We start from the raw sequence: 25,375 nt of genomic DNA on the forward strand, positions 1-25,375 counted from the left end.
TTATCCAAGGACTGGAAAGCATGGAGATGCTTTGCCTGCCACTCTCAGGACCCATCTTCTCCCTGCAATCGAGCAGAGTAGGCGCCATCGGCTCCCCGATCGGAGCAGTATTGTGAATGACCAGCTGACCGGCGCCGTTCCGCACCTCCCCAGCTTGTCGATCCGCGGTCTCCTCGTCCGTCCGCTTGAGTAGCGCCCTCAGCCATCTCAGCGGCATAGCGCGCGTCACGACCTCTGCGGTACAGCGTACCCCTCGAGAGTCAAGGTCGATATACACAGCCGCCAACCTTCGGAGGTGTCGGTCGCTCACTTCCGTAAAAGACAGCACTGTGGCTCCCGTAAGCCTTGAGATCCGAGGCGGGTCAGGGAGTGAGGAGGATCCAGCGGCCATCGCTGAACTTGCATAATCCAGAGTACGCCAATATGACTATGTTTGGTCTTCTCCCTCGTGATCAGGGCCCGCAGGGGCATCCGAGACTTGCTCGCACTTGCCGGGTCCAGAAAAGCATACGTTCTCTTCGCTTCGGTGGCACTCTGTCTGGGCACCTGGTGTATCACATATCCCCTGTAGCTTCCGTCGTACGGGTCCGTCCTACCTGTCTTCTCGATCAACTCGTCCAGGTACCACTTTGGTATGTGCATCGCCTTCGTCCGGGACGTGCGGAGGATACCTCGATCCAGGAGCGTGATCAGTAGCTGTTTGACCTTGAGTCTAACCTTCTTCCTAATGGCAGCACGTGTATTGGTGACATCGGTAGCCACAAGTTAAGATTCGGTGAGAGTGTCGAGGCAGCCGCAAGCTCGGGCTGAGTGGCGGGTCCTTCGTGAACGTCGCTACCAGAGACATTCTCGCCTTGGTAGAGTTCCTCGCTTTCACCGTCGATGCTCATGTCGCCGTCCCAATCGAGATCTTCAGGGTCAAAATCAAACTCAGAAATCGAGGCGGGTCGAGTTTGCTCATCTGCAGTCGGGCTGCGCCTGGCGATCACTCCCTGCGCCGCAGGACCCAATGCCTTGCGCTGGGCTTCAGGTTGCTTTGGGGTCTCAGCTATCGTGTCCACTACGCACACATCAGAACTCACCGCGTGAGCGAAGAGAAGGGAAGCTGGCTTTGATTGAGTTTGTGTGTCTTCAGGCATCGCTGCGCGGGTGCGGCAAGTTTCTGATAGCGAGTCAGCGATCGGAGGCCATTGAGGGCTTATCCATGGCAGCCTCCCTTGACCATGGCCACTGTCGCTGTGATTGGTAGCTTCGAGAAGCCAGGGATCAAAATGACGGGAGCGGGGCCCGTGGTAGTCGGTGAGGGGATGAGGCTCGCCAGCCGAAACAGTGTGCCCTCGGCCCTTCTGATGAGTCGCCCAATTCCAGCTCTCTCCTGGCCAATCTGACACCCTGCGGCCGGTGTCCGATCGATAGGCGGACATCTTACTCTCACAATGTGATGTGGTCGGTCGAGCTATATGAGTGTGTAGGAGTGAAGTAAGAAGTAAGATGGTCAGACGGTGTTCCGTGAGCGGCCGGGCGGCGGGCAGTATCAGTGGCTTGGCAAGTTGGTAGCAGGGAAGAAGCACGCATGGTGACAGGCTGAAAGGATAGGATAACAAAGGACGATCAGAGAGTGTCTTCTTGATGTCTCGAACGAGCTTACTGGGTGAGGGTCCTGCTTATAAGCGTCGTGGCGGGCGATTATACACGACCTGATGATGTGATGAAGCACCAAAGTTTGTGACAATGACAGAGCCCATTTTTCAATTCCGACGACAATATCGTACAGATTTGCATATAGCCACCAATGAAAATGACACCAGGGCATCACACGTATATACAGCTCAGCCTAGTCCAAAGGTCCAACCTCACGCTGCATGGACCACTGAACCTTATGGCCACCGGCGCTATCTGTCGCCCCGCGTTGCACGATATTTGTTGATCCACTGGCCGGAAACCAAAGAGACCGTCTCGCCCTCATCATCAGAACCGATTGTCTCCCCCAAATCGAGTAGGATAGGCGCCATCGGTTCGCCTTTCGGAGCTGTGTTGTGTATGACGAACCGGGTCCGCACCTTGCCCGCCTCTCCAGCCCCAGTCGCGGTCTCCGGGTCCGTCCGCTCGAGTACGTCCCTGAGCCAATTGAGCTTTACACGACGTGTGTCCACATCCCTGGTACAGCGGACCCCTCGATCATCAAGCGTGAAATACGCAGCTGCCAGTCGTCCGAGATGTTGACCGTAGCTCCCCACTCTAGACCGGCGGCTGGGCAGAGTGGCTCCCGTACGCTTTGAGATCCGAGCGGGCCTCGGCGTGTTACTCTCACTCGTAAGAAGCACCTTCAGGAGCATGCCAGCCTTGCTTGCGGTCTTCGGGTCCAGGAAAGAGTACATCCCCGCGCGCCTTTCGGCCTTGCTGATGCTTCGTCTGGGTAACTTATGTATCGCATATCCCTCGTACTTTCTCTGACCGGGAACCGAATCGCTTGTTGACTTGATAATCTTATCGAGATACCACAGGGGAATGGCGAGGGCAGTGGTGACGGAGCTGCGAAGTATACCTCGATTCATGAGTATTCTCAGCCTTTGCTTCATCTGGTTTCGGAGATTCTGGGCCTTGGTGAGGCCTTTATTGGCGCTGATATCGGTATCCATATGGTCCGATGGGAGCGCTGAGGCGCCCACCTGAAGCTCGTGTTGAGTGGCGGACTCGTTGTAAGAATAGTCAGAGCTATCGTCGCCTTTGTCAAGATGCTCGCCTTCATCGTCGGCACCACCTACGTCCCATTGAAGGTCTTCGGGATTGAACTCAAACTCCGAGTCCGAGTCTGGCCAGATACGCTCATCTGGTACAGGACTGTAGTAGGCGGGCTGTCCCTCATTCAAAGCTGAAACGCCCGATGGCTCGCGTCTCGTCTTGGGTCGCTATGCAGTCTCAGCTTTCGTACTCCCTACGCGGGACTCATCAGCACTCACGTTCATGGGAGGAATAGAAGAGCGCTGTGGTAGGGACGCTGCGAGTGGTGCTTGGTCAGTCATGAGGTCGGTCGGATAAGAGTTCCGGATCAGAACCAAGGGCCACCATGCCCCCATCCATGGTAGCCTCCCTTCCCTGCTGTCGCTGTGAGCAGCGATGTCGAGAAGCCAGGGATCCGGGTCCGCAGGCCGGTCTGTTGCAGTCGAGAGAGGAATGAGGTCAATGTGGCCGGAAATGCCTTCGTAGCCGTAGCCTTGCTCCGGATGAGTTCTGCTCCAGCTTGCTCCTGACGAAGCTAGCCAATGTCCAGGGTCATTGTGCGATCCGTAGTCAAACATCTTGGTAGATTATTGCTGATGCGGCAGCAGGAACTCGACGGATAAGTATATGTATGAAGTAAGAGGCCTGGACGAGGTACAGAGCCTGGCGATACTATCAGCTGATCTGCAGAGGCTTGGATCGCAAAGCAGTGAAGAAGCGCAGGTGGTCGATAGGTGAAAGGAGATGGCAACAAAGGACAGTCGGAATGAGGCTTCTCTCATCAGGTTCTCGTCGATGTGGGTTCCTTTGGGAGTGAGAGGATAGGAAACTAGGGGCGGGAGACAAGCCTCGGCCCCTCCTGGCTCCAGCGCGCGAAGATGATAGGTATGAGACGATTTCAAAAGATTATATGTCAGCCATGTCAGTGCAGGTTAGCCTTCCTTCAGTAAGTAGATACTTGCAGCATGTAGGTAGAGCTCCGATCCAGCGCGTCACCCATACAGTACTACAGCACAGCCCAGCCACCTTTGGTGCCACGCAGGGCCTAGCATGTAGCTTCGCTCTCGCCCTTCCTTCATCGATGCTTCTCTATCCAAGCGGAGATCAAAGACACACTCTCGCCGCCACGTTCTGTACCGATCTGTTCCCTCCAATCAAGCAGAATCGGCTGCACTGGTTCTCCCTCGGGCGCGATGTTATGAATGATTAGGCCGGATCCGGATAAACGCTGCTCCGTAGCTTCTCCATCTGCGCTCTTCGGAGCCGTCCGCCCGAGCACTTCCCGCAACCAATTCAGCCGTACCGTACGTGTAAGACTCACTATCTCCTTGGTACAGCGTACCCCCTGAGCATCAAGCGTGAGATACAAAGCCGCCAATTTTCGTACATGTCGCTGGTATCTTTCTGCCCTGAAAAGCACTGGAACACCCGTGCGCTGCGAGATTCGAGTCAGAGGTAGGGGATGCAGTGGCCCTCGGGATCCCGCTGTGATTGATGAGTTAACATCGGCCCGTATGCCAGTAAGCCTGAGCTGCTTGGTCTTCTCCCTGCTGAGGAGCGCCCGCAGGACCATGCGTCTCTTGCGCTCAGTCACCGGGTCCAACAACGAATAAGACCTCTTGGCTTTGGGGTTACTCTGTCTGGGCTCCTGGTGTATCGCATATCCAATGTAGCTCCTGCTGCCATTGGTAGACTCGATGAGTCCATTCAGATACCCCAAAGGAATGTTTCTGGCGCTAGTGCGGGAGGTTCGTATTATACCTCGATCCATGAGTGTCAGCAGTTTCTGCTCGGCTTTTGCCCTGACTCTCTGGACGCAGGCGGTACCTGTGAGACCGATACCTGAGAGATCCGATGAAGGCTTCGAGGCAGCCGGAAGCTCGCGCTGAATGGCGATTTTTTGGCGAAAGTAGCCGTTAGAGCCATCATCGCTTTCGGTAAGTTGCTCACTTCCACCATCAGTATCAACCTTCATGTCCATGTCAATGTCGTCGCGATGAGGAAGGTCGTTTTCCCAGTGACGATCTTCAGGCTCAGACCCCAAGTCAGAATCAATTTCAGAAGATGTGCCCTCATCTTGGAGCGGGCTGCGGTCGGCGTTCACTCCTTGCCCCGAAACTCCCGATGACTCGCGCGCTTGTTTTGGCGGCTATGCATATTTAGCTGTGGTCCTCCCTACGCCGACTGCATTAGAACTCACCGCGTTTGCGGAAGGAAGCATCGACGTTGCGGTCCGTGCTTCATGCAGCATGGCTTTGGCTTTGGCTTTGGTCGGACAAGAGCTTAGCGGCGAAAGTGGCGGCCATGATCGGCTGATCCGCGGCAGCATTCCTACCGCGCTGTCGCTGTGGCTGGCGACGTCGAGAAGCCAAGGGTCCGAATCCCTGGACCCGACGGCGTCTTCAGGCCGGGCATGCGGGTATCCATGAGAGCCTATGCAACCATACCTCGGATCCGTGTCGGAAGTACTCCAGCTCGCTCCCGACAAGGCCGGCCAAGTCCAGACAGATGTCGGTGTTGGTTGGATAAGCAGACATGTTGCTCCGATAGGGTCCTGTCGGTGTTGCTCTTCGAATACGATAGTCGTGCTACCTGCTACATGTGTGAGTATAAGAAGGATGAGAAGTAAGAAGGTCAGACGATGTCGGGGATCTTGATACTAGATCAGTGTCTTGGGTCTGTCAGCAGAAGAAGCAGAATGGCGAAAGGTCAAAGGGAGATAAGGACAAAGGACAATCAGATTGTGTCTTCCGCATGACGTGGTTGAGTTCTTTTGGGAATGGGTAAGGTCAGCCAGGACGGGCGTCCTAGACGATGTAAGCTGTTCCGCAGCAAGACTCGAGGTTCAAATACACGCACCACGAGGAAACCTAGATCGTTATTACGCATTAAATCATGATCGAGATCTGCCCAAGCACCCCAATGCCATCACCCCCAGCGAGTGCCTGATCGCTCAAGCAAAACTCGGCACCCACTCCTCCCTCCCCTTCCGTCTCCTGTCCAGCGCCAATACCTCCGCGTCTTCCTCTCCCATCCTACCCGCCACTCTGGCTCTGTACGCCCCTGCCAGCCCCGGGCACATATCGAGACTCTCCACGAGGATCTTCGTCGTGAACGTGGGTAAGGGGTGATGGGGCTCGTGACCCCCAAACACGCCGCCTACTTCCCCTACAAGCGCTTCGAGGCCGAGGAGACACCAGCCGGCTATGAGGGTGACAATAACCAGAGCTGGGCCGGATATTGCGCAGAGGAGGGAAGGGGGGATGGCGGCGAGGTAGATGGTGAGGAGGTGGTAGGAGTGCAGGGTCAATGGGAGGGGGGCGGCGGCTGGGGGATCAGCTGGGGCAGAAGGTGGATACTGAGAAAGCTTACTAGAGGCCAAACGCTCCGCTTCGCCCAGATGCTCCGAAAGCGACTTGACAACCGCCAGCGCTCTATCTCGCTTCGGCTCGCTCCATCCTCCTCGGAGACTGGGTACATCCGCCAGTCCCACGACGTACGCCTCCAGCATCTTCAGAATCGCCAGCGGGAGATTTGGCGGTGTCGGATTCGCCAGATTACTCTTCGTCTTCCCTCCACCTGATGCACCTCCATTGCCACTCTGCCCTTCCACGGCTCCTATCCTCCCACTCTTCCCGCTATCTTCCTCCCCTTCCCCAGTCGTGAACTGATTCAACTCATCGAGCTGTCTTCTGAGCTCATCATCCTCGGTGCCGCCCAGACCCGCTACCGCATCTGCTAATTGCGAAACCGCCTCTTCTGCCTTATCCCGGAGATTCGATAACTCCCACTCATCCCCTGAGGCTGAGGAGCGCTCTTCGGACGTAGGTGGACCGGTAGAGCGGCGGCGGAGACCGGGGCGGAGGCTATCAGGGGGTGAAGAGGGGAGAGGGATGTCAGAGGTGCGTTCAGGACTAGCGACGGGTGAGAGGTGTTCTTCTGCGAATCGTACCCGAGCTTCGGTGCGCTTGAGAGAAGCGAGGTAGCCGAGAGGAAGAAGATCGGGGAGGGGCGGTTGAGGTAGAGGACGGGTATTGTGTAGATGATGTCTGAGATATTAGCTATTGTAAACTTTGAGCGAGACTGGGCTCACTGTAAGGCGAATGCAAAGCCGACAAAAAGACCCGCTAGCTCGTCTACCCGCTCAGAGACGACATCCCGGCCATCTCCAGACTTCCGTGAGGGCTTGCACTTGGGCGAGCCAGAGCCCTCCATCTGGCCGGAGATTGATGCGGGTGAGGAGGCTTCGCTGCCATTCGAGGACATGCCCAGGAGACTAGGCGGACTGGACTCTATATCCGATTGAGGCAACAGAGTGGGAGCGATTGATATCTTGCGTGTCAGCTAGATCACCTCTGCCACATGCTACAAGGAGCGTACCAAGCGGACAGCATCCCTTATGTTGGTTCGAACCGCTATCCAGATCTTCTTGCCCTCTTCCCACTTGGCTACGGCCGAGGAGAAGCGATGAGACAAGAGAAGACCGGTCACTGAATACGTCAACTGCTGCTTTAAGGTTTGCAAGAGGGTAGAACCTACCCATACTGAGAACCCCCACGATGGACGCCCCAGCCTTCCCGACCGCAGCTGTAGGTATCCATCCCTTCTCAGCGGCATATACGATGCTTGACGCGTAGACAGCTAGAATCGGCAGCTGTCGAGGAGGTAGACGTGATCTGAGTGTCAGCTTCTGGGCATATTCAATCATCTGTGCGCCGCTGAGCTCACAAGGCATAGGTGAGAAGAGCTATTCGAGCTTGGATCGCCCCGACCTCTTTCGGCTGACCACGCCGTCTTCGCTGAGCATGTACACTCGCCGCTCGATCTCCCCGAGCCCGTCGCACGGTAGGCCGCTGATCTCGAGGTGGATAGCTCATAGATGACATGTCGATGTACGAAGTGAGGTCCAAAGCGAAAGATAGGGTTTAATGCGTTGTTGCCGCCAGGGTGGAAGATGAAACACCTTCACAATGTCGACGTCATGCTGCTACCCTGCATCTATCACCCTACATGTCCACCTCAGCTCTGCTCACAGCTCGAGCTCTTATCCTCTTACAGCTGCTCTCTCGTCTACTCACTTTCGGCCTGAACCAAGCGCTGGTTCGCCTTGCCCCTCCCGAGGTCTTTGGGACCGCCGCGATCCAATTCGACCTCATCTGCTCTACGACCCTCTTCCTCTCGCGTGAAGGGATCCGCAATGCCCTGCTCCGGTCTCCTATTACCCCCCACTCGGGAAAGGACAAGTCTTCTCGCCGAGCGCAGGACAGACGACAAGCGACTATGCCCTTTTGGCTCGGAATAGCAGTCTCGGCTCTAACCGTCACCATTTATCTTACCCGGCTCCCACTCAGCACATCCAGGCAGAAAGACTTCCATCTTTCCCTGGCGCTGTATGTGGTCTCGGCGCTCCTGGAGCTAGGGATCGAGCCACACTATATCAGGGCGCTCCGAAATGACCCGCCGAAGATCAGGGTGAGGGTACAGGCGGAAGGAGGAATGGCTATCACGCGGGCGGTGACGACTGTGGGGTGCGTGGTGCTGTTTGACAGGCTAGGAAGAGGGGGACCGCTCCTCGCCTTCGCGGTGGGGCAGGCGATGGGAGCGGTATGGCTAGTGGGGAGGTATGTGTTGGAGTTTGGGACTGAAGGGTTGCTCTGGTCGAGCCTGGATATGGGGTATGTTGTTGCTGTTTGGCGGTCGTATTGAGCTGATGAGTCAGAGAGAAGCGCTTCAACGATGCTACAACATCTCTTGCGCTCGCAAACATGCGCCAGAGCGTCGTCAAGCATGTCTTGACCGAGGCAGATCGGATCGCTGTGGGCATCATATGCCCGCTGGAGGATCAAGGCGGATATGCCATCGCCATGAACTATGGTAGGTCCCTCTCCTGTGTCAAGGAGCAGATAGCGCAACTTTACTGATCGTTAGGCTCTCTTGTAGCCCGGATCATCTTCCAGCCCCTGGAAGAGACACTCCTCCTCCACTTCTCCTCCGCACCTACCTCACCCTCTTCCATCCGCCTACTCACCCTCGCCGTGCGACTATCCGCCCACCTGCTCCTTCTCCTTCCCGCCTTCCTACCACCACTCTTACCCGCCCTCATCTCACTCCTTCTTCCTCGGCGATACCTCTCCACCTCCGCGCCTGAGATCCTCGAGATATACCTCAAAGCCTATATCCCCCTTCTATCTCTAAACGGCATCCTCGAGGCCTATCACGCAGCCACAGCGACACCAGCGGAGGTCAAGACGCAGATCAAGTGGATGATCGCCTCTTCGTTCGGCTTTGTTGGCGCTCTGGTGGTCAACGCCAAGTCGGTCCGATGGCAGACCGAGGCGACCCTCATTTACGCTTCGTGTATCGCTATGGCGATTCGGATCATCTACGCCTTACTACACGCGCAGAGGAGGGCGAGGGAATGTGGATCAGAACTGAGAGTGGGTTCGATTGCACCCCGGAAGGCGGTGGTTGTGGTAGCGGCGGCAAGTGGGGTCCTGATTCGCTGGCTTGCGGGGAAGGCCAGATGGGAGAATGGGTGGAAGGGGAGAGGGGAGCTCATTTTGGCGGGGGCGGTCTTGGGCTTGGGCACTTTGGGCGCTGTTGGTTTGTCAGAGAAGAGAGACGTCCAAGAGGTCTGGAGGGTCAAGAAGGAATAGTATTACAACGCCACCTATGGCTTCCTTCGCGCGGACTCGACGGTAAGCAAGCAGCGAGGACTGTGCACTACTGACCAGCCGGCCGGTGCTGACAAGCCGCGAACGCCAATGAGCCAGTCATGACCGCTGTTACTGACGCGACCGCGTGATGATATTAATTTCGTGCTGAAGCACGGATGTGGTCTGCTGTCATATGCAGACGTGATCGCGAGTCGTGTCCCGGATCCTAGGGGATGTCAGGTTTGGCACCAGCGATCGTGCTACGTCTACCGATTATAGCATGCTCACCTAATCACCGTAGTGGCCGTCAGGCCGGCGAGCCTATCGCACAGGTGAGCCTAACTCACTCCTTTGAGTGTCAGACCCTCACGGATACCCAATTCTCGGTATCCTTTGAGGATAGGCCAGCCGTCTGTGCTGCTCACATACGCCGCAATCGACTGGGACGTCCCCCTGATGCTTTGTACAGATACAATCGTACATCCACGTGGACCCTTTGGACCCTGTCCGTCAAGATCCTCCCCTACTGTGCCTCTGATCGCAGTAAATCATATATCGACAGCCACCATGTCAACCTCACTCGAAGAGGACCGGTGGGCCCACATGACGAGCACGTTCTCTGTCATGGTCCCGACATCCTCTACTCCCTCAGTCGGAGTCCACGTCGACTACTACCGTCCCAGCAAACCCGGGGTGCGCGGGATCAGCGACTGTCGAGTTGCTGTAAAGTGGCCGGCAGGCACATCGAAGGAAACGATGGACCGATCTCACCCCGTCTGGAAGCAGCTTCTCACGGATCTCATACACCACTACAAACAGCCGGTACCGTGGGGTATTCGATTCAAACCGGCTCTTGAGAGCTATCTGAAAGACCATGGGTTCAGCGAAGCATACCGCATCAAAAGATTGAATGGAAATTCCAAAAAAGGGGAGATCACGGAATGGAAGGAAGAGGACGTCATCGCTGCGGAACGATCCACGATGTACCCGGACGAGGTGACCAACCTTCCGCGCTGGACCTTCTTCGAGGTCATCAATGTCATTCAGGGTACTGACGGCAGCCTCGTCGACTTCGGCATATCGATCAGCCAACCACTGCAGGAACAGATTCCGCAACAGCCCGCACATACCACCCAGATGACATCGACCGAGCGAGACGTCTACGCGCTTTACGATACCATCGATGATGCCGCAGGCAGGTTGGGGATCAAGTCTTTGCTTCTGGACTGGGACGGCCCTCGGCCGGAAGACGATGCAAGCGCCCAAGCTGCCATCAAGGACCTCTTCTTCCGCGTGCATCGAGTCCTGAGCTCGAAACTCAGATCGACCGAACAGCGGGAATATGCGCTTGACCTCTGCACGGCTGGGACAAGTGCGAAGAAAGAGCAGTTGCCGCGTTACACATACACAGTCAAGATAGCGGATGAGATGACAGAGGCGGAGATGGAGGAACTTTACGAGGGGCGCACGCCGGCAATGGACTATTTGAAGATGTCTGACGAGCTTCTTGAGGAGTTTGAACGAGGTGGTCTAGGAGCGGTCACTGTCAGAGAACTTTGAGCACTCTGTATTAAGCGGCAGTCATAGATGTGAAGTCTGGGTCGGAGAATCCATCAGTCTCAATAGAGGATCAAGCTTTGCTAGGCTGTCATAGCACAGCTCACTCTCCCGCTCATACCGGCTGGAGCAACCGCTTGATTGCGAACTGAGTATCTGTGAGCATTGAGAGGTGTTGTAGCGTCGTCAGTATCCGGGCAATGGCACACGGCGTACACCTACGTACCCGATTTCCGGAGCTGGCCATGGTCGTGATCTAATATCTACGCCTTACACACCCCCTCAGTTCGGCACTCTCTCTAAGCTCCCCAACCCAAAAAGGGCGATATCGCAAGCCTTTGCGGCGTAAGTGGTCTCGTAGAGGACGCGAAGGATCTCTGCCGCCCAGACGGGCCATGGCAGGGATGAGAACGAGAGGTCAAGCGGGATGTTGTCCCCCGTCCCGTGCGGTTTCAGCCTTCGGCGTCCTCGGTCCGCGGGAGTGCTTGGTCTCGGACAAGTGACACGAAGTATGGAGCTGCTGTCTTTCGCTCCACTGGGGGTGGCCTGTGCGCCGACACCATGAATGTCGTCCGCGTAGACAGTGACAGGGGCAACGGCAAGAAGAGCCCGCTCGAGTCTCGACGCGTCGGACGCACACACACACACGACCATTCCTCGCGTGGATCGCCCAATCACCAGCTACGCGCTTTGACCTCCGACATCTTTCATTTCGCGCTTTCCCCTTTGTCCTTCCCTATCTCCAGCAGCTGTGCCGACCTCCCAGGCCGATAGGCAGACCGTCGATGCTTGCATGGGCACCCCTCGGCGAAATAAGTCAAGAGCGAAGAGTACGGTACCTGAAATTTGAAACGTCAAATTCAGGGCGGAGTTGACTTTTTGCGTTTCGACAACTCTGCCTCATCGTCATCCATACACCTCTCAAGGTCGACGGCGAGTCTGCAGGGGGTCCAGCGTCGCCAGAGGGTCGCTCTCTATCCTCCACTCCTCGCAGACGAGCTCGCGAGCCAATCTACCCCCAAGGTCCGCCCAGACACGCGTCATCACTGCGCGTCATTCTGCGCGAATACAGGCACGAAAGCAGTGACGGTGAGTCAAACACTTCTGTCTCACCTTGTTGATCCCATTTACTCCCTCTCATGATCGTCTCTGGTGATCGGCGGTATTCTGGGATGGACTTGGCGGAATGCTGGACGAGCTGGAGCTGCTCGAGGGGATCTGAGGAGCTGAGGAGCTAGGCGACACGAGGAAAAGTTACGGTCCCGACATCGCTCCTCCTTCTACATGTCCTTTGCCTAGGCTGGCGGGACGAAGCAGTGAGCGGCGCTCTGGCTCAATGGGGTGCTGCCAGGCGGAATATATGCCGGCGAAAATTGCTTTACTCCTGACCCTACATCTTTCTTGCTCCACCTTTCCCTGCCATCTGTTCATTCTGCCAGTACCCCCTTCCTCCCTCCTCCCCCTACACCTGCTCTGACCTCATCTTATGGGTATGTTGACCCATCTGCCACGTCGGAGTTACGGCGGTAGTGACATCGTCGTCGTGCCTTACCCCTTGACCAGCCACTCCGGGGCCCTTGTCCCTACAATTTCTGGCCGAGAGGATGTACGCTGACCCTTCCTCTTCTTCATTATCATCCGACAATCACACTCTACCCCACACCGCACAACCACCTGCTCGACTATCCTCATACGACTCAACCTATCGTCGCTTGTTTCCCCTCTCGTCCCGCTCGCTACCTGCTCCTCCCGTATCCCTCCCGCCTGGTCCATCATGTCGGGCTCCTCCAAACCCCATCGTCACGTTTCCCGGTCCCCTATCTCCCTCGCCATCACTAACGCCCACATGCTCGGTATCGTCCTTCGCGCTGCCCCCACTCTTGTCCCAAAGTATAGACAGCTACCCGTCCATCTACGTATTCCCAAAGTCGTAGAACTCGAGCGGCGCTTCCGCCTCAGCTCGGAGCTCAGAGGCTATCTCATCGATAGCTTCCCCTTGGAGCGGGTCAAGCACGCCGGGGCCGAGATCTCCGCACCACCAACCGTCCGGAAGCACCAACCCCAGAACATCCCCACCGCACCGTTCCCCTCTCCAGAGCCCAAACACCACGGTACCATCCCGGGCAACTGGCCGCGCAAGGATTCGTTCAGCAACGACCAGAATCTTTCGGGCTGGGTCACGGTTCGCGAGCCTACACTGGCTAAGATAGCTCGGGAGAGGTGTGAGGGGACTACCCTTTATCGCAAGAGCAGGCTCAGCGTGAGCTACACTCCTCAGGTTGCGGAGAGCCTCGACGTCTTCGTTCAGCTCCCGGTCGAGTCGGACTCGGGCGGCAGCGATCGCATCAAGACCCCCGGTACCAGTCGCGGCGTCTCTCCGGGGCAGTCTCGTATCGTCAGCGACGACGACCACATCATCAGACCCCCTCGTCATCGCAAGCCCATCGGCGGTATCCCCCTTACTCCCTCCAATATTGGCGGCACCCCGGCGGACAAGTTCGACCATTATACCCGCACTCCTCATCGCAGCAAGGGCAGGAAGCGTGCCCCATTGCCGCGCTCAGAGTCGGACTCGAGCTCGGACGGTATCACTGGGACTCGGCATCCTACCCTACCTCCCAACGACCAGGCCGCGCAGCAGGGTCAACACACTTTAGAGCTGTACACTCTCGCCTCTCACCTCGGCCTTTCCGTCCACAATCGTTCCAGCTCAGCCACGCCGCGCTCTTTCCCGTCGAACCGGGACTTCCTCGCTACGGACGCGGGTGTCACTCTTCGCAAGCCTAAAGAGGTCGACGGCTACCGTTTCGGTTCGGGCTCCTCTAAGCCATGGAGTCTGGATCGAGCCGTTTCGGCCTCTCGCTGAGGCGGTCCAAGAACGACGGGGACGACTGGTATATACCCTACAAACCGCCCGCCATACCCATTTCTTTTCAGGGCGGTATTGGTCATTCACCTGCGCCAGTCCGGTCCCCTAGCACCAAGGTCTTCTCGTTTTTCTCTACCTCTTCTTCGGTTCCGCAAAACGACTTTGACCCGGCATACTCCTTCCAGGATACCCCACATCACGCCAATCGGCGACCATACCGATCCCCCTCCTTTTCCTCCCTCGCGGACCGGCCGGCCAATCCTTTCGCCATCCCCTCTTCGGCGTCCGTCCCGACCGGCCTGGCCGGTCCAAAAATGCTCTTCTCGCCATTACAGCGCGAGATGCGCTCACCTCCATATCCTCCTCCGTCGCCCATCGACCATTCGCCACGGAGGCGAATACAGTCCAACCCAAAACCCGCTTCGGCGGGACCACAAAGATGGGCAGCACAATCCATGTGTGACATGCTCGTCTTTCCCAAACCTCATATCACCCCTCACACCATCACTCCTCCCTCTTCTCCTCCTCATCAATATCGCGACAGCCCCGACGTGCTCGAGATGGGCCAACTCCGCCTGCGCGAGCGGGAAGAATGGGCCCAAGCGGCGCAACCACAGCGGGTCAGATCCAATACGCGAGGGCGCAGTCTTAGCGTCGGGCGGCAGGATGGGCCACCCCCAGGCGCACCTATCATTGGTAGTGCGAACGCCAGGCGCGAGGAGGCGGAAGATAGGGAGAGGCGCCGTAGCTCGTCAGCCTCTCGAGCCACGTTTGGCCGGCTCAGGTCGTCATCTTTCGGCATCGGATCCGCGCGGACCAGCAACAGCATCTCTGGCGGGCGGCAAAGTAGCGAGCAGCCCAGTCTCTTCCGGCGCACGTCGAGCGACCGTTTCTCGCGCAAGTCTGCCCATACTCTGCCCAGCTGTATGAGCCACAAAAAGAGCAAGTCTGTGGTTGAACTCGGACTGGATGAGCGTGAGTCAGCCGTTGCTGGTATCGGGGCCGAGCTTACAGACAGGTGACCATCAGTACACGTCCGGCCGGTCTTACCAGACCAGCAAGTCAGTGGTGAATTTGCGATCAGAAGAACGTGGGTGTCCCTGACCACTGTGTGGAACTCTATGCTGACGAACAGGCCAACATACACGCGCCGCATCCTCTCCGGATCTGCTCGTACGCACTCGTTCACAGCGATCCCAGCCTGGCCGAACCGTCCGCCTGCGGTCCCCAGTCCGCAGAGGCGAAGTAGTCGTCATCAACTCAGACGCCGAGCGGCCAGTCATCGACTTCTCCAAACCCCTCCCTCCTCCTCCCATGTCCGACCGAGCACCTGTTCTCGACTTGCCACCGATGCAGTCTCTGCGTCAAGATGTCGGGATCGCCGTATCGAACGACTCGTCTCGAGCATCTACCCCACCCGTCGTTCATCCTTCCCATCCCCTCGCCGTACCCAATCCGGCGATAACTCCTACTGTTGCTCCCCGACATCCCCTCCCCATCCTTGCCGATAACACACCCGCTAGCGCAAGGGCCGCGCTAGCCAAACAGCACCAGCGAGCCCGAACCAGGCGCGCCTTTGCGGCTCCCTCGGCCGGGCCCGTCCGTCCCAAATCGAGTCAATTCGAGGACCTGGCGTCGCCATCCTCCGCGGCTTTGCTGTCAGCTTCTACCAATTCCGCGCAGTCCGCATACACCACGGTCTCAAGCGACGCTACGCCTACGCCTCACCCCCGCAGACCAAGCGCTATGGAGGAGGCTATCGGCCGTAGTCGAGCTGCAAGCTTGACTGGTCCCGAGTCAGGTCAGTCAGGCGCACAGACACGTCCCGGGCCCCGGACGGCCGACGAGTCCACCTATTCGCACAGCGGCTCATCTACTCCGGCCGCACGACCCATCCCCGACCCTATTCAGCGGACGATATCCCCTCCTCTCGCCTATCCCATCTCCACCATCCCGTCTCCGCGCTCCATCGTCGAAAGCTTTGCGGAGCAGCAGAACCGCCTGATGCCTCCGTCCGCCTCACGGCCGAGATTCACGCACACGGATACGGCGGCATCTGGGCGGACGGTATACACCGATGCGAGTGAGGGATGGGACAGGAGCGCCGCGGGGACTCCGGATCAGCATCTCAGTCCCGAAGGTACGCCGAGTCCCGATCATGATGACGGTGACTTCAAGGTATGTCCGACATTTTACTGCAGTCAGGATGTAGCTGACAAACAGGGCCTCTTCTTTCGGACTCCACAAGACGCCGGATCCGAGTTTGCCCCAAAATACGTCCCCAGCTTTCGACCGAAACGCAGCTCGGTAGAATTCCCGCTGGTCGTCCCCTCCAGTGAGGCTGTCGGCCTGGGATACGACGTACCTGGTCCTAGCAGCGAGATCAAGCGGGACTCGGGCGGCGCGTTCAGCGTCGACTCAGTCATCGTCACGCCCACACTGCGGCCGGACGGCCAGATCGCCGATCCGAGCGGCACATCCGATCGTCGAGGCAGCAGCCCATCTTCTAGTCGTGGTCATATCCACTCCCACGTTCGCCATGGCCATCGGCGCCCTCCCTCCCTCCAAAACAGCGCGGACTATGGTCTTTCGAGGCATGCCGGCACCGACACGGACCTCGGAGCCACAAGCGGGAAACGCCGGGCATCCGTGCCTGACGCGTCGTTACTCCGCAGCCTGAACCCACTCTCACCAGAGACGTTTGGCATTCATTATCTTCCCAACGACCGGACATACCTCGACCTCCCGCGCCAGACGACAAGGGCAGGATTCACGAACCAAGAACAGCCGCGTGGAGATTCCGCGGTCTCGCCTCACCTTTCCATTGGTTCCCCTCTTTCCGACGACCGGCGTCACTCGGCGGCCGTCAGCTTCATTGATGACTTTCCGGCTCCTCCTTCCACCACTACCGACACGATGAACCGCCTGGAGATTTCAGCTGGCAAGCACGCCTCGGCGTTCGGGCAGCTCGTCACTGGACCTCCTGGAGCGGGGAAGACGACCTACTGCAATGGGATGCACCAGGTCAGTACCCTTCCTCCTTTCGTCGGGGCGTAGCTGACCGCGAGAAGTAGTTCCTTACGGCCCTGAAACGACCTGTACATATAATCAACCTCGATCCGGCCGTCCCCAATCCCCCTTATCCATGCGCTATCAACATCTCCGAAATCGTCACCCTCGACGAGGCCATGGCGGAGCACGGCCTCGGACCGAACGGCGCCATGCTGTACTGCGTGGAATACCTCGAGAAGAACTTTGACTGGCTGGTGGAGAGACTGGATGAAGTTCTGGAGAAGCAGGGAGGGGGATACGTCATCTTTGATACGCCAGGACAGGTGGAGTTGTGGACGAATCATGATAGTTTGAAGAGGATCGTGGAGCGGTTGATGAAGATGGAGTACAGGGTGAATTGCCAGCTCTAATCTCGTTCTCAGTGAGAAAAGGCCATCGACTGACATGACAGTTGGCCGCTGTGCATCTCAGCGACGCCCATTATATCACCGACGGCTCGAAATTCATCTCGGTCGTTCTGCTCGCTTTGAGAGCTATGATGCAGCTGGAGATGCCGCACATCAACGTTTTGAGCAAGATTGATCTCCTATCCACATATGGACAGCTCCGTGAGTTGCGCTATCCGAGGCGAGGTGTTTCTCATAGCCAAGCTGACGGAACAGCATTTGATCTCAAATACTATACCGAGGCTCGGGAACTCGGCTACCTCCTCAACAGTCTGGAGGCGGGGCCAAGGAGTAAGAAGATGGAGAAGCTGAATCGAGCGATGGTCGAGCTGGTAGCGGAGTACAGCATGGTGGGGTTCGAGACATTGGCTGTTGAGGTGAGTTTCCAGGATTGCTCTAGTGATGCGAGGAGGAACAAGCTGACCCGATCAGGACAAACAATCCATGCTGCAACTCCTTCGCCAAATCGATAAAGCTACCGGCTACATCTTCATTCCTCCTTCCTCTACCTCAGGCGGGGGCTCGACCGACCTCCTCGATAACGCATACGCCCTTTTCTCTACCGGCGCAGGCGACGTGCCCGGCTGGGATGTCAATGATGTCGAGGAGAGATGGGGAGAGAGGAAGGCCGAGTGGGACGAAGTGGAGAGGGAAGAGTGGAAGAGAGAGCACGAGAGGAGAGCGGAGAGCGGGATGGAACAAGATTGAAGAAGGGATTCCAAGTTGTATAGAAGTGCTGACCGGCGCTCAGCCGAGGTAGACACAAGCCATAGATCGAGATAATAGACGTATATGAGTCAGTCGGGCGATGTATAACGATAATATATGTACGACATGAAGCGGTCTACAATATATACAACTGAAACTGTTAATGATACTCTACGCATGACCTACACGACTATTCACTTTCGAGATGTGACAGATCTCCCCTTCTTCTTCTTTCTCGCCGCTTCCTCTGCTTTCTGCGCTGCCTCCGCCATCAGCCTCTCCCACTCTCTCTTGGACCAGCCGTCGACGTCTCCTCGTAGCTCGCCCTCCTCGTTCCATATCCCGCGCGCCTCTTGGAGGAGGATGGGTTTCGGTTGATCAAGCCGGTGGTCGATCCCCTCTGCGAGGCAGGCGGCGGCAAAGGGAGCATCCATCTCCTCCCAAACGGTCTCGAGATTTTGCCGTGTTTCCCTGTCCGTCAGCGAGAATAGATGTACATGGCTGGAATCTTGGCTCACCAAGTAGCATCTTCAACGCCCCAGAGCCGCTCCGGGTCGCCTTCCTCGCCTTTCCACATGACGAGGTACTCGAGCAACTTGTTGGTTACTGAGTATGCTGACCCGCGACGGCGACTGCACGGATCAGCTTGGCGTGACGCGAGTATTGATGAGACATACCCTATGAACCGGGTCACTACGTATGGAGGCACATCTTCAGCTTCGTCGCCCGACCCCTCATCACACTCGTCGATTGCCCTTTGCTCGCGTAGACTGCGCTTAGGTCTACGACTTCAGCTTTCACTCGGAGCCAGGTGGTGATGGTGAACTTACAGAAGAATGCAATCCGGCCGGATGCATGCACCTAGATCAGACTCGGCGACGTGTAACTTATCACCCCCTATCTTGTCAGCCTCGTATGAGGTCATGCCTTGTCCGAGAGAGAAACCCACCTGTCTCCGCCAGGTATCTGCAATCCGGGCAGGTCCATTCCTCACGGGAGTACTCGTCCGGGGTAAAGCCAGCACAGGCTGCATGGCATCTGCCGCCGCACTTCAACGATCAGCTGGCGCCCCCACGACGAGTCATCCAATGTCAATCACCTTGTCACATGTCACAATAAGCTGCTCGTCATCAGCTCGATCTTGATACAGATTGCGCTGCGCACGGTGACGACTCACGAGTTTGCCGTGGGAGGTCTTCTTGGCACACTCTGGCCACCTCGCTTTGAAAGCACCAGGTCTAATGAGCCCGGAACTTTGCCTCAAGTGCCCCTCTTTGACGACGCCTGCAATTACCGGTGCTTTCGGGCGCTTGGCACCTCCCCGCGCCTCCTGCAGGGAGATATACGAAGGGTGGGTGGGCTCCATGAACTCGAAGTAGTCCTTGGGGCGAAGCTGAGTCCGAGTAGATCGCCGAACTCCGGTGGATTGCTCGTCCTCCTCATCGGCTGTCGTTGGGAGGAGAGAGTTCTCGGTTGAGGCGGATTGTCTCGGAGGGGACTTTGACCGTTTCGCCGGGGGAAGGTCGTCGGTCTCCTCAGGTCCCCGCTTTGCCCGCCGTGCCGAGCGTGGAGGACGCAGAGGAGACGGAGATCCGCCCGGAAGAGTATGTGAGTACTCTCCGGTGACTTGGACGGGAATATCGGCAGCATCGGACCGCTTGATCATCTGTGACCACGAGGATGAGGAAGGAAGCGGAGGGCAGGGGAGGTGGGTCGAGACGTTAACGGAAGGAAGAGATTTGGAGGGATTACTGAAGGACACCGGTGATTCCGCGAACTTACTCTCGATTGAGCTCGCAGATGAGGAGGGATCCGACTGCCTTGTTGACGTGGAGGGCGACCCAGGCGATTCGTCCTTGGCATTCGCGATGGTCGCCGTCGGCATGCTCGGCTCCAGGTCATCTATCACCGCCTTCTGTGATAGCAGAGCGGCCAAATGATGATCCAGAGGTCCCGAGAGATCATCGCAGGCCGCGTTGAGGCCGGTGACGACCGACAGGTGCTGCTGGTGAACCGTACCGCCGAGCCGGATAGTCAGATTGGCGAGAATGCGCTCCGCCTCGCCGATTGTGGCTGCGATCGATTGGCTTTGCTTGATGCGGGAGACGATAAGGAGTTTCGTGTCCGCCAAGATGACGTCGTGGCCGACCTCGAGGTGCTGAATGTCCATATCGTATGGAAGTTGGATGATGTACGAAAGAAGGAAGAAGGTCAGCTCCGCATTCCTTAGCGGCAAAGTTTCAGAGTTTTGCCCTTTTTGGACGCACGGACCGCCTGCATCGCTCAAAGCTCAACAATTTGCTCCAGCTTTCACAGCATCACAGAGCAGGATGCCTCGCCTGGTGATCACCATGTCGACAAGAGACAGACATTCAGGGCGCTCTCGCACCGGTAGGCCCCCGGAAAGGTCACAGCGCTCGGCCACGAGCGGATGGCGCGTCTTTGCAGCTGTGATTCTCCTCCTTTCGCTGGTATTACCCATCACCTCGGCGCAACCATCACCTTCCGCCCCCGGACCGATACAGAACCTGTCCATCGCCGCCATACCCGCTCTGATCAACCTTACACCCCTCAACAGCACCCGACCGACGATCCAGCTCAGCCTCCCTCCCACTCCCGACCTTTTCCTTACATTCAACCTATGCTCGCTCACCTCGAACTCGTCCCTCCTTCCCACTGTACTCATTTCTACGGCGGCTGACCCGGCATGGTCCCTCGGTGCTCGATCGACGGCCGATTCGGGATCTGGAGGTACGAGGGAGGGAGGGCACAACAGGCGGAGCCGGCAAGGAGCAGTATGGAGTCTAGTATGGGACAAGGGATTTGGGAACTGGACGATGTCTGGAATGGGTCAAGGGGAGCAAGTCAAGATGCTGCTGTCGCTTGATGTCGATGTCAACGGGGCGTTTCGGTCAGGGGTGGGTGCAGGCAACATGGTGCTACAGCTAGGCGTCTCGAGCATGAGTGAGCGGACTTACAACCCCCTTTCGATGACCGAGACTGACGATCAGACCCTCTGCATGGAATTGCGACCCATTCTCCACTCCTCGGAGACACGAGCTCTACTACGGTGCTCATATTCTCTCACCTTCTGTCAAGCCTTCCTCAGACCCAGCCCACCTATCCAAACTACACCCTTCCGCCTGCGCAACTCCCTTTATTCGCCTCTGGCGCCGGATCGTCCACCTCGTCCTTGACGCTGATCATCGTGCCCACGGGATCCTCACCCACGTCCGACGGACTCGACAACTCTCTCTGCGCCATACGGACCGCCAACATATCTACCGGCGGAATCGCAAGTGCGCGGAATGCTGTACTCAATCGAAGTCAGCCTCATTGGATGCGTCTAGGAGGGGAAGAGGGTCTCCGGTCAGCCTGGGGTGCGGGCGATCTCGTTGCTGGAGGATCGAATTACACCGCCTGGACACTTGATGAGGCGAAAGGGGAGCTGAGCCGGCCAGTATGGTTCGCAACAAAACAGGGTCAGCTACCACGCTTTGAATCCTCCGTTACAACATGTGATAAGCTGACTCGTCAGCTGGCTTCTCATGCCCCCTCGTACTTCCCACTTCTTTCTGCCCATCCATTGCGTACGCCGCCCCACTACCCCTCGATCCGACCAGCCCTACACATCCCCTCTCGTCCCTCCCTTCCAATATCACCGACCAGCTCACTTCCAATCTCAACGCTCTATCTACCTCCCTTCTTTCCACCGCATGCGGCAGGGACCGCTACTCCTTCGCCTCGAGCTGTGCAGACTGCCACACGGCATACCGCGACTGGCTGTGCCGCGTCCTCATTCCTCGCTGCGCCGGCGGAGTCGATACGACTGCCGATCCGGCGCCTCAGGTCACCCGTCGTACGGTTGACGCGCCGAGAGTACCGGGTGTCGTATTGGGCGGGGATCAGGGGTATGACGAGCTCCTACCCTGTCTATCAACTTGTAATGCCGTCGATAGGGCGTGTCCGGTGAACCTTAACTTCCGGTGTCCGTTGCGCAAGCATGGAGCGGACAAGAGTTACGGCTTTTTAGGGGATGATCCAGGATATGGGGATGGGTCGGCGGATCTTGGCGTTGCGGCGGGCGATGGATGGGGGAATACCTGGTGTAATCCTTGAAGCTGTATCAGTAGTGATCTAAGCGTTGTATTTATGAGACGACCAGGTCATAGCCCTGCAAGCAGAAATGCATAGAGTATGGATACACTAAGTCAACACCTAGATGCGCAAAAGTAGTAAAATTACAACAAGATCTGACCCTGCGGTCATCTAGAACATCTATGGATATGCACAGCATACACAACCACCAGGACCCCTCACTTGAGCTCCCACTTGCCCACCACTCTCATACTCTCCTCATCTCCCTTCCTCACGACCTCGCCCTCCGCCCCACCTATCAGATCCCCGACCATGACCCATGGATCTCGCCCTCCACCCCACTTGAGTACCTTCTGCTTCAACACCTCGCCGCCCTCCCTGCTCAGGCTCCCACCGTCCTCCGGATCCCTGAAGAGCGTATGCCACATCTTGTTCGCAATAGCTCGATCGAAGAGGTACGAGTAGTACGTCGCGCCATACCCGTATAGATGTCCGAATTGCGTCTGCCACGCTGTATTCTCGACTGGGGGAATAACGCCGATACTCCGTTGTAGCGCCTGGTGCGTCGCGGTGCTGTCGAATGTGGGGAGCGAGGAGGCGGAGAGGGAGTGGTAAGATTGGTCCAGGATGGCCATGAGGATCTGGCCGTGCGTCTCGAGCGCGGCGAGCGAGCGCTGCTGTGCCAAGTGCGCCTGAAGAAGGGGGAGGGGAAGAGGTTCGTCCGTCGCGTAGTGGGTTGCGAAAAGTGCGAGGACGTCAGGGGAGGAGACAAAGTGTTCCATCAGGATAGAGGGGAGCTCGACAAAGTCGGTAGCGCAGCGGGTACCGGAGACGTTGTGATAGTCCGTGCGCCCGATCATAGCTATAGCTGTCAGCTCGCTCAAGCTCGCATAAGACGTAGACGTACAATGAAGGGCATGCCCCATCTCGTGGAAGAGAGTTTCGAGGTCACTCCAGGCTAACAGGGCGGGTCTACCCTCCTCCACCTTCCCAAAGTCCGTCGTCAGCACGACCACGGGCAGCTGATACCTCCCCTCCCTTCCCCTGATCTCATCTCCCTCCACTTCCAGACCCGGCCCATATGCCTCATCCCACTCAGGCTGAAGCTTGTCGCCGGCGAGATCGTCATCGTCCACGCGTCTCGAGCAACGCACGGTGTAGTGCGCCGCACCCGCAGGTTTCCCCTCCCTGGAGAAGAGGTCGCAGTAGATCACCCCGATCAGACCTTCTTCCTCATCCACCACATCCAGTCGCCTGACGCTAGGGTGGAAGCCCTCTCCAGGCTCCATCTCGGCGACTCGGAATGAGATGCCATATAGCCGAGAGAAGAGGCGAGAGAGGCCGAGCATCGCCGATCCGGTGGAGAAGTACGGCGATATGGGCGGGAGTGAGGAGGAAGGAGTGGTCGACATGAGATGCCGCTCAGAGTAGTAGTCCCGATCCCATGCGTGTAGGGGCGGGAGAGCGGCCGGGCTGATTTTGGACGACACCTCGCGGCCGGTGATACCGTGCGCTTTGAGTCGTTGGAGAGTCGCAACGTCCGCGGCAGCTGCAGGACGATGTTGGTCCGCTAGGGACGACAAGAATCCCATGACGTTCCCAGGCGTCTTGGCCATCTTATCCACCAGGACCACCTCCGCCCAGCTCTCTTTACCTAATACAGCCGCCAACTCCGCCCGTTCTCGCAACATCCGCTCCAGCACCTCCACCCTTTCTTCATCCCTCCTCACCCCACCGATATAGACCAGTCGCCGGGCCTCTCCTTCCCTCGCATACCGGGCGATCATCTGCGCCTCCCAGCTTCCGGGGGTGACATATCGGCTCCCCCGCTTCCCGAGCCTGCCGCGCGGTAGGGAGGTGATGAATTGGCTGCCGAGCCCCGCGAGTAGCGTGTCTGCGTCTGGAAGTTCGATGAGGGGTGTTGGACTAGGTCCGGAGGATGCGTAGGTGAGGAAAGTCCGGCCGAGGGAGAGGATCGAGTCGGAGAGCTCGACGACTCGTTGGCGGAGATCTGGAGGAAGGTGGATACCGGACTTTTCAAAGTCACGGAGGAAGGTAAGGGCGACTTGAGTCTCAGCTTCTGAAAGTGGTGCTGTATGTTCGTGCTGTAGCGTAGCGACCAAAGACTGGATCGTCAAGAATCTCTTCGATACTAGTTCGTCCCAGACTCACCTTGTACAGGCCCTGATCCGTATTCAGCTCATTCATCAACCCACACAAACGCTCATACGCCATATCTGCCGCTTGTACCCATTCCTGCTCCGGATGTACATTCCGTACCAGCTCGCACATGTCCACTACGCCGCAGAGGAGATCGCTCAGCCGATCCAGGTTCTTGACCACTAACCGTAGTTCCCGGCCGGTGGGATCGAGCGGGGCATTCCGGATCCGCTGAACGATGGCATGACCATGAATGAGGGTCCTTTCCGTCAACCGACCCAGTGAGGAGGGGTCGGTGAGTGGGGGGAAGAGAAAGAGGCCGGGATGGGAGGATGAGGCGTAAGATGATGAAGGGGGAGATAGGGGCTGGTCGAAGTGGGCCCGGAGATTGGAATCGTCTGCCGAGGATGAGGTGCCCGTGACGGGCGTTGCTATTGGCGGTGGAAATGACTGGTCGGCATGCCGAGGCGCGAAAGCTGGAAGAGCTGATTGAGCTCTGCGAAGGGGTACAGATGAAGCCGAGAGATGCCGAAGAGTAGCTGAGGGGGACCGGCGAGTGATAGCTCTGGCAGGTGGTACAGGTCCCAAGCTACGAGCGAGGACATTGCGCATAGCTCTTGCTGATCTCGAACTCATCGTGAATGATGCAGGATCCGAGGATGGGTGTCGATGTGAGCGAGAAAGATGGGAGAAGCCGATGATGTGGTCGTGCGACCCAATCGCGGCGAGAGGTGCAAAAGCAAGTATGCAGCTCGATCGCCTATCGCCTGTGCCTGACTAGTGTGTAGTGCGCCCCTCGTGCCTGCCAACACAGACTGGCGGCAGCAGCTGCAAGTACGATTGGGTGACAGGTAGATATGGAAGGACAGGAGTGAGATTGAAAGTTTGGTGAAACGCTTTTCTGATCGGCCAAATCGGCGTCTATCCTCATGAAGTCTTGTCAGCGACTCATGGGGCTCGACCACTCAAGTAAGGCACATGCTCGCGCTATCCTACGTACTACTACGAGCTCTGACAGCAGCGCACTCAATCCACCCACCCATAGTACCGCGGACCTCTCAAAGCCGATGTAGCACCTACTCGCTGGCAGTCTAGACGCAGGCTACTGTCCGTCCTCGGCCTCGGACGACGTAGGTATGCACAATGAC

General features: G+C 57.5%; 10 protein-coding genes across 10 annotated transcripts; 5 read left to right on the forward strand and 5 right to left on the reverse strand.

Annotated features, from left to right (window-relative positions):
• Nucleotides 1–44: 44 nt before the first annotated feature.
• On the reverse strand, nucleotides 45–1,424 carry MKK02DRAFT_31787 (uncharacterized protein; the record flags this gene model as incomplete). The annotated part of the gene is made up of 4 exons (XM_053088376.1): nucleotides 45–234; nucleotides 311–724; nucleotides 751–1,034; nucleotides 1,083–1,424. 4 exons carry the CDS (start codon nucleotides 1,422–1,424, stop codon nucleotides 45–47), a joined length of 1,230 nt encoding a protein of 409 aa, XP_052948113.1.
• A 468-nt stretch (nucleotides 1,425–1,892) lies between these two features.
• On the reverse strand, nucleotides 1,893–3,023 carry MKK02DRAFT_31788 (uncharacterized protein; the record flags this gene model as incomplete). Its single annotated transcript, XM_053088377.1, has 2 exons — nucleotides 1,893–2,909; nucleotides 2,961–3,023. 2 exons carry the CDS (start codon nucleotides 3,021–3,023, stop codon nucleotides 1,893–1,895), a joined length of 1,080 nt encoding a protein of 359 aa, XP_052948114.1.
• Nucleotides 3,024–5,674: 2,651 nt separating this feature from the next.
• Nucleotides 5,675–7,429, reverse strand: MKK02DRAFT_23333 (uncharacterized protein; the record flags this gene model as incomplete). Its single annotated transcript, XM_053086714.1, has 5 exons — nucleotides 5,675–6,048; nucleotides 6,094–6,770; nucleotides 6,815–6,912; nucleotides 7,102–7,211; nucleotides 7,261–7,429. The coding sequence occupies 5 exons, from the start codon at nucleotides 7,427–7,429 to the stop codon at nucleotides 5,675–5,677; spliced, it is 1,428 nt and encodes a 475-aa protein (XP_052948115.1).
• A 302-nt stretch (nucleotides 7,430–7,731) lies between these two features.
• MKK02DRAFT_22233 (oligosaccharide transporter) lies at nucleotides 7,732–9,377 on the forward strand (the record flags this gene model as incomplete). The annotated part of the gene is made up of 3 exons (XM_053086538.1): nucleotides 7,732–8,396; nucleotides 8,441–8,595; nucleotides 8,650–9,377. 3 exons carry the CDS (start codon nucleotides 7,732–7,734, stop codon nucleotides 9,375–9,377), a joined length of 1,548 nt encoding a protein of 515 aa, XP_052948116.1.
• Nucleotides 9,378–9,944: 567 nt separating this feature from the next.
• Nucleotides 9,945–10,937, forward strand: MKK02DRAFT_42726 (uncharacterized protein; the record flags this gene model as incomplete). Its single annotated transcript, XM_053092129.1, has 1 exon — nucleotides 9,945–10,937. The coding sequence occupies one exon, from the start codon at nucleotides 9,945–9,947 to the stop codon at nucleotides 10,935–10,937; it is 993 nt and encodes a 330-aa protein (XP_052948117.1).
• A 1,771-nt stretch (nucleotides 10,938–12,708) lies between these two features.
• MKK02DRAFT_42727 (uncharacterized protein) lies at nucleotides 12,709–13,800 on the forward strand (the record flags this gene model as incomplete). Its single annotated transcript, XM_053092130.1, has 1 exon — nucleotides 12,709–13,800. The coding sequence occupies one exon, from the start codon at nucleotides 12,709–12,711 to the stop codon at nucleotides 13,798–13,800; it is 1,092 nt and encodes a 363-aa protein (XP_052948118.1).
• A 2,919-nt stretch (nucleotides 13,801–16,719) lies between these two features.
• MKK02DRAFT_22386 (cytoplasm protein) lies at nucleotides 16,720–17,969 on the forward strand (the record flags this gene model as incomplete). The annotated part of the gene is made up of 5 exons (XM_053086556.1): nucleotides 16,720–16,827; nucleotides 16,878–17,207; nucleotides 17,267–17,423; nucleotides 17,478–17,638; nucleotides 17,694–17,969. 5 exons carry the CDS (start codon nucleotides 16,720–16,722, stop codon nucleotides 17,967–17,969), a joined length of 1,032 nt encoding a protein of 343 aa, XP_052948119.1.
• A 194-nt stretch (nucleotides 17,970–18,163) lies between these two features.
• MKK02DRAFT_42729 (uncharacterized protein) lies at nucleotides 18,164–20,139 on the reverse strand (the record flags this gene model as incomplete). Its single annotated transcript, XM_053092131.1, has 7 exons — nucleotides 18,164–18,440; nucleotides 18,488–18,601; nucleotides 18,647–18,751; nucleotides 18,800–18,866; nucleotides 18,919–19,018; nucleotides 19,069–19,089; nucleotides 19,147–20,139. 7 exons carry the CDS (start codon nucleotides 20,137–20,139, stop codon nucleotides 18,164–18,166), a joined length of 1,677 nt encoding a protein of 558 aa, XP_052948120.1.
• A 181-nt stretch (nucleotides 20,140–20,320) lies between these two features.
• MKK02DRAFT_22819 (calcium channel) lies at nucleotides 20,321–22,088 on the forward strand (the record flags this gene model as incomplete). The annotated part of the gene is made up of 3 exons (XM_053086631.1): nucleotides 20,321–20,905; nucleotides 21,085–21,451; nucleotides 21,508–22,088. The coding sequence occupies 3 exons, from the start codon at nucleotides 20,321–20,323 to the stop codon at nucleotides 22,086–22,088; spliced, it is 1,533 nt and encodes a 510-aa protein (XP_052948121.1).
• A 197-nt stretch (nucleotides 22,089–22,285) lies between these two features.
• On the reverse strand, nucleotides 22,286–24,839 carry MKK02DRAFT_23372 (uncharacterized protein; the record flags this gene model as incomplete). The annotated part of the gene is made up of 3 exons (XM_053086723.1): nucleotides 22,286–22,929; nucleotides 22,975–24,193; nucleotides 24,240–24,839. The coding sequence occupies 3 exons, from the start codon at nucleotides 24,837–24,839 to the stop codon at nucleotides 22,286–22,288; spliced, it is 2,463 nt and encodes an 820-aa protein (XP_052948122.1).
• Between the last annotated feature and the right edge of the window lie 536 nt (nucleotides 24,840–25,375).

Source organism: Dioszegia hungarica, assembly GCF_025882075.1.
Source record: "Dioszegia hungarica strain PDD-24b-2 chromosome Unknown MKK02contig_6, whole genome shotgun sequence".
Taxonomy (NCBI): Eukaryota; Fungi; Basidiomycota; class Tremellomycetes; order Tremellales; family Bulleribasidiaceae; genus Dioszegia; species Dioszegia hungarica.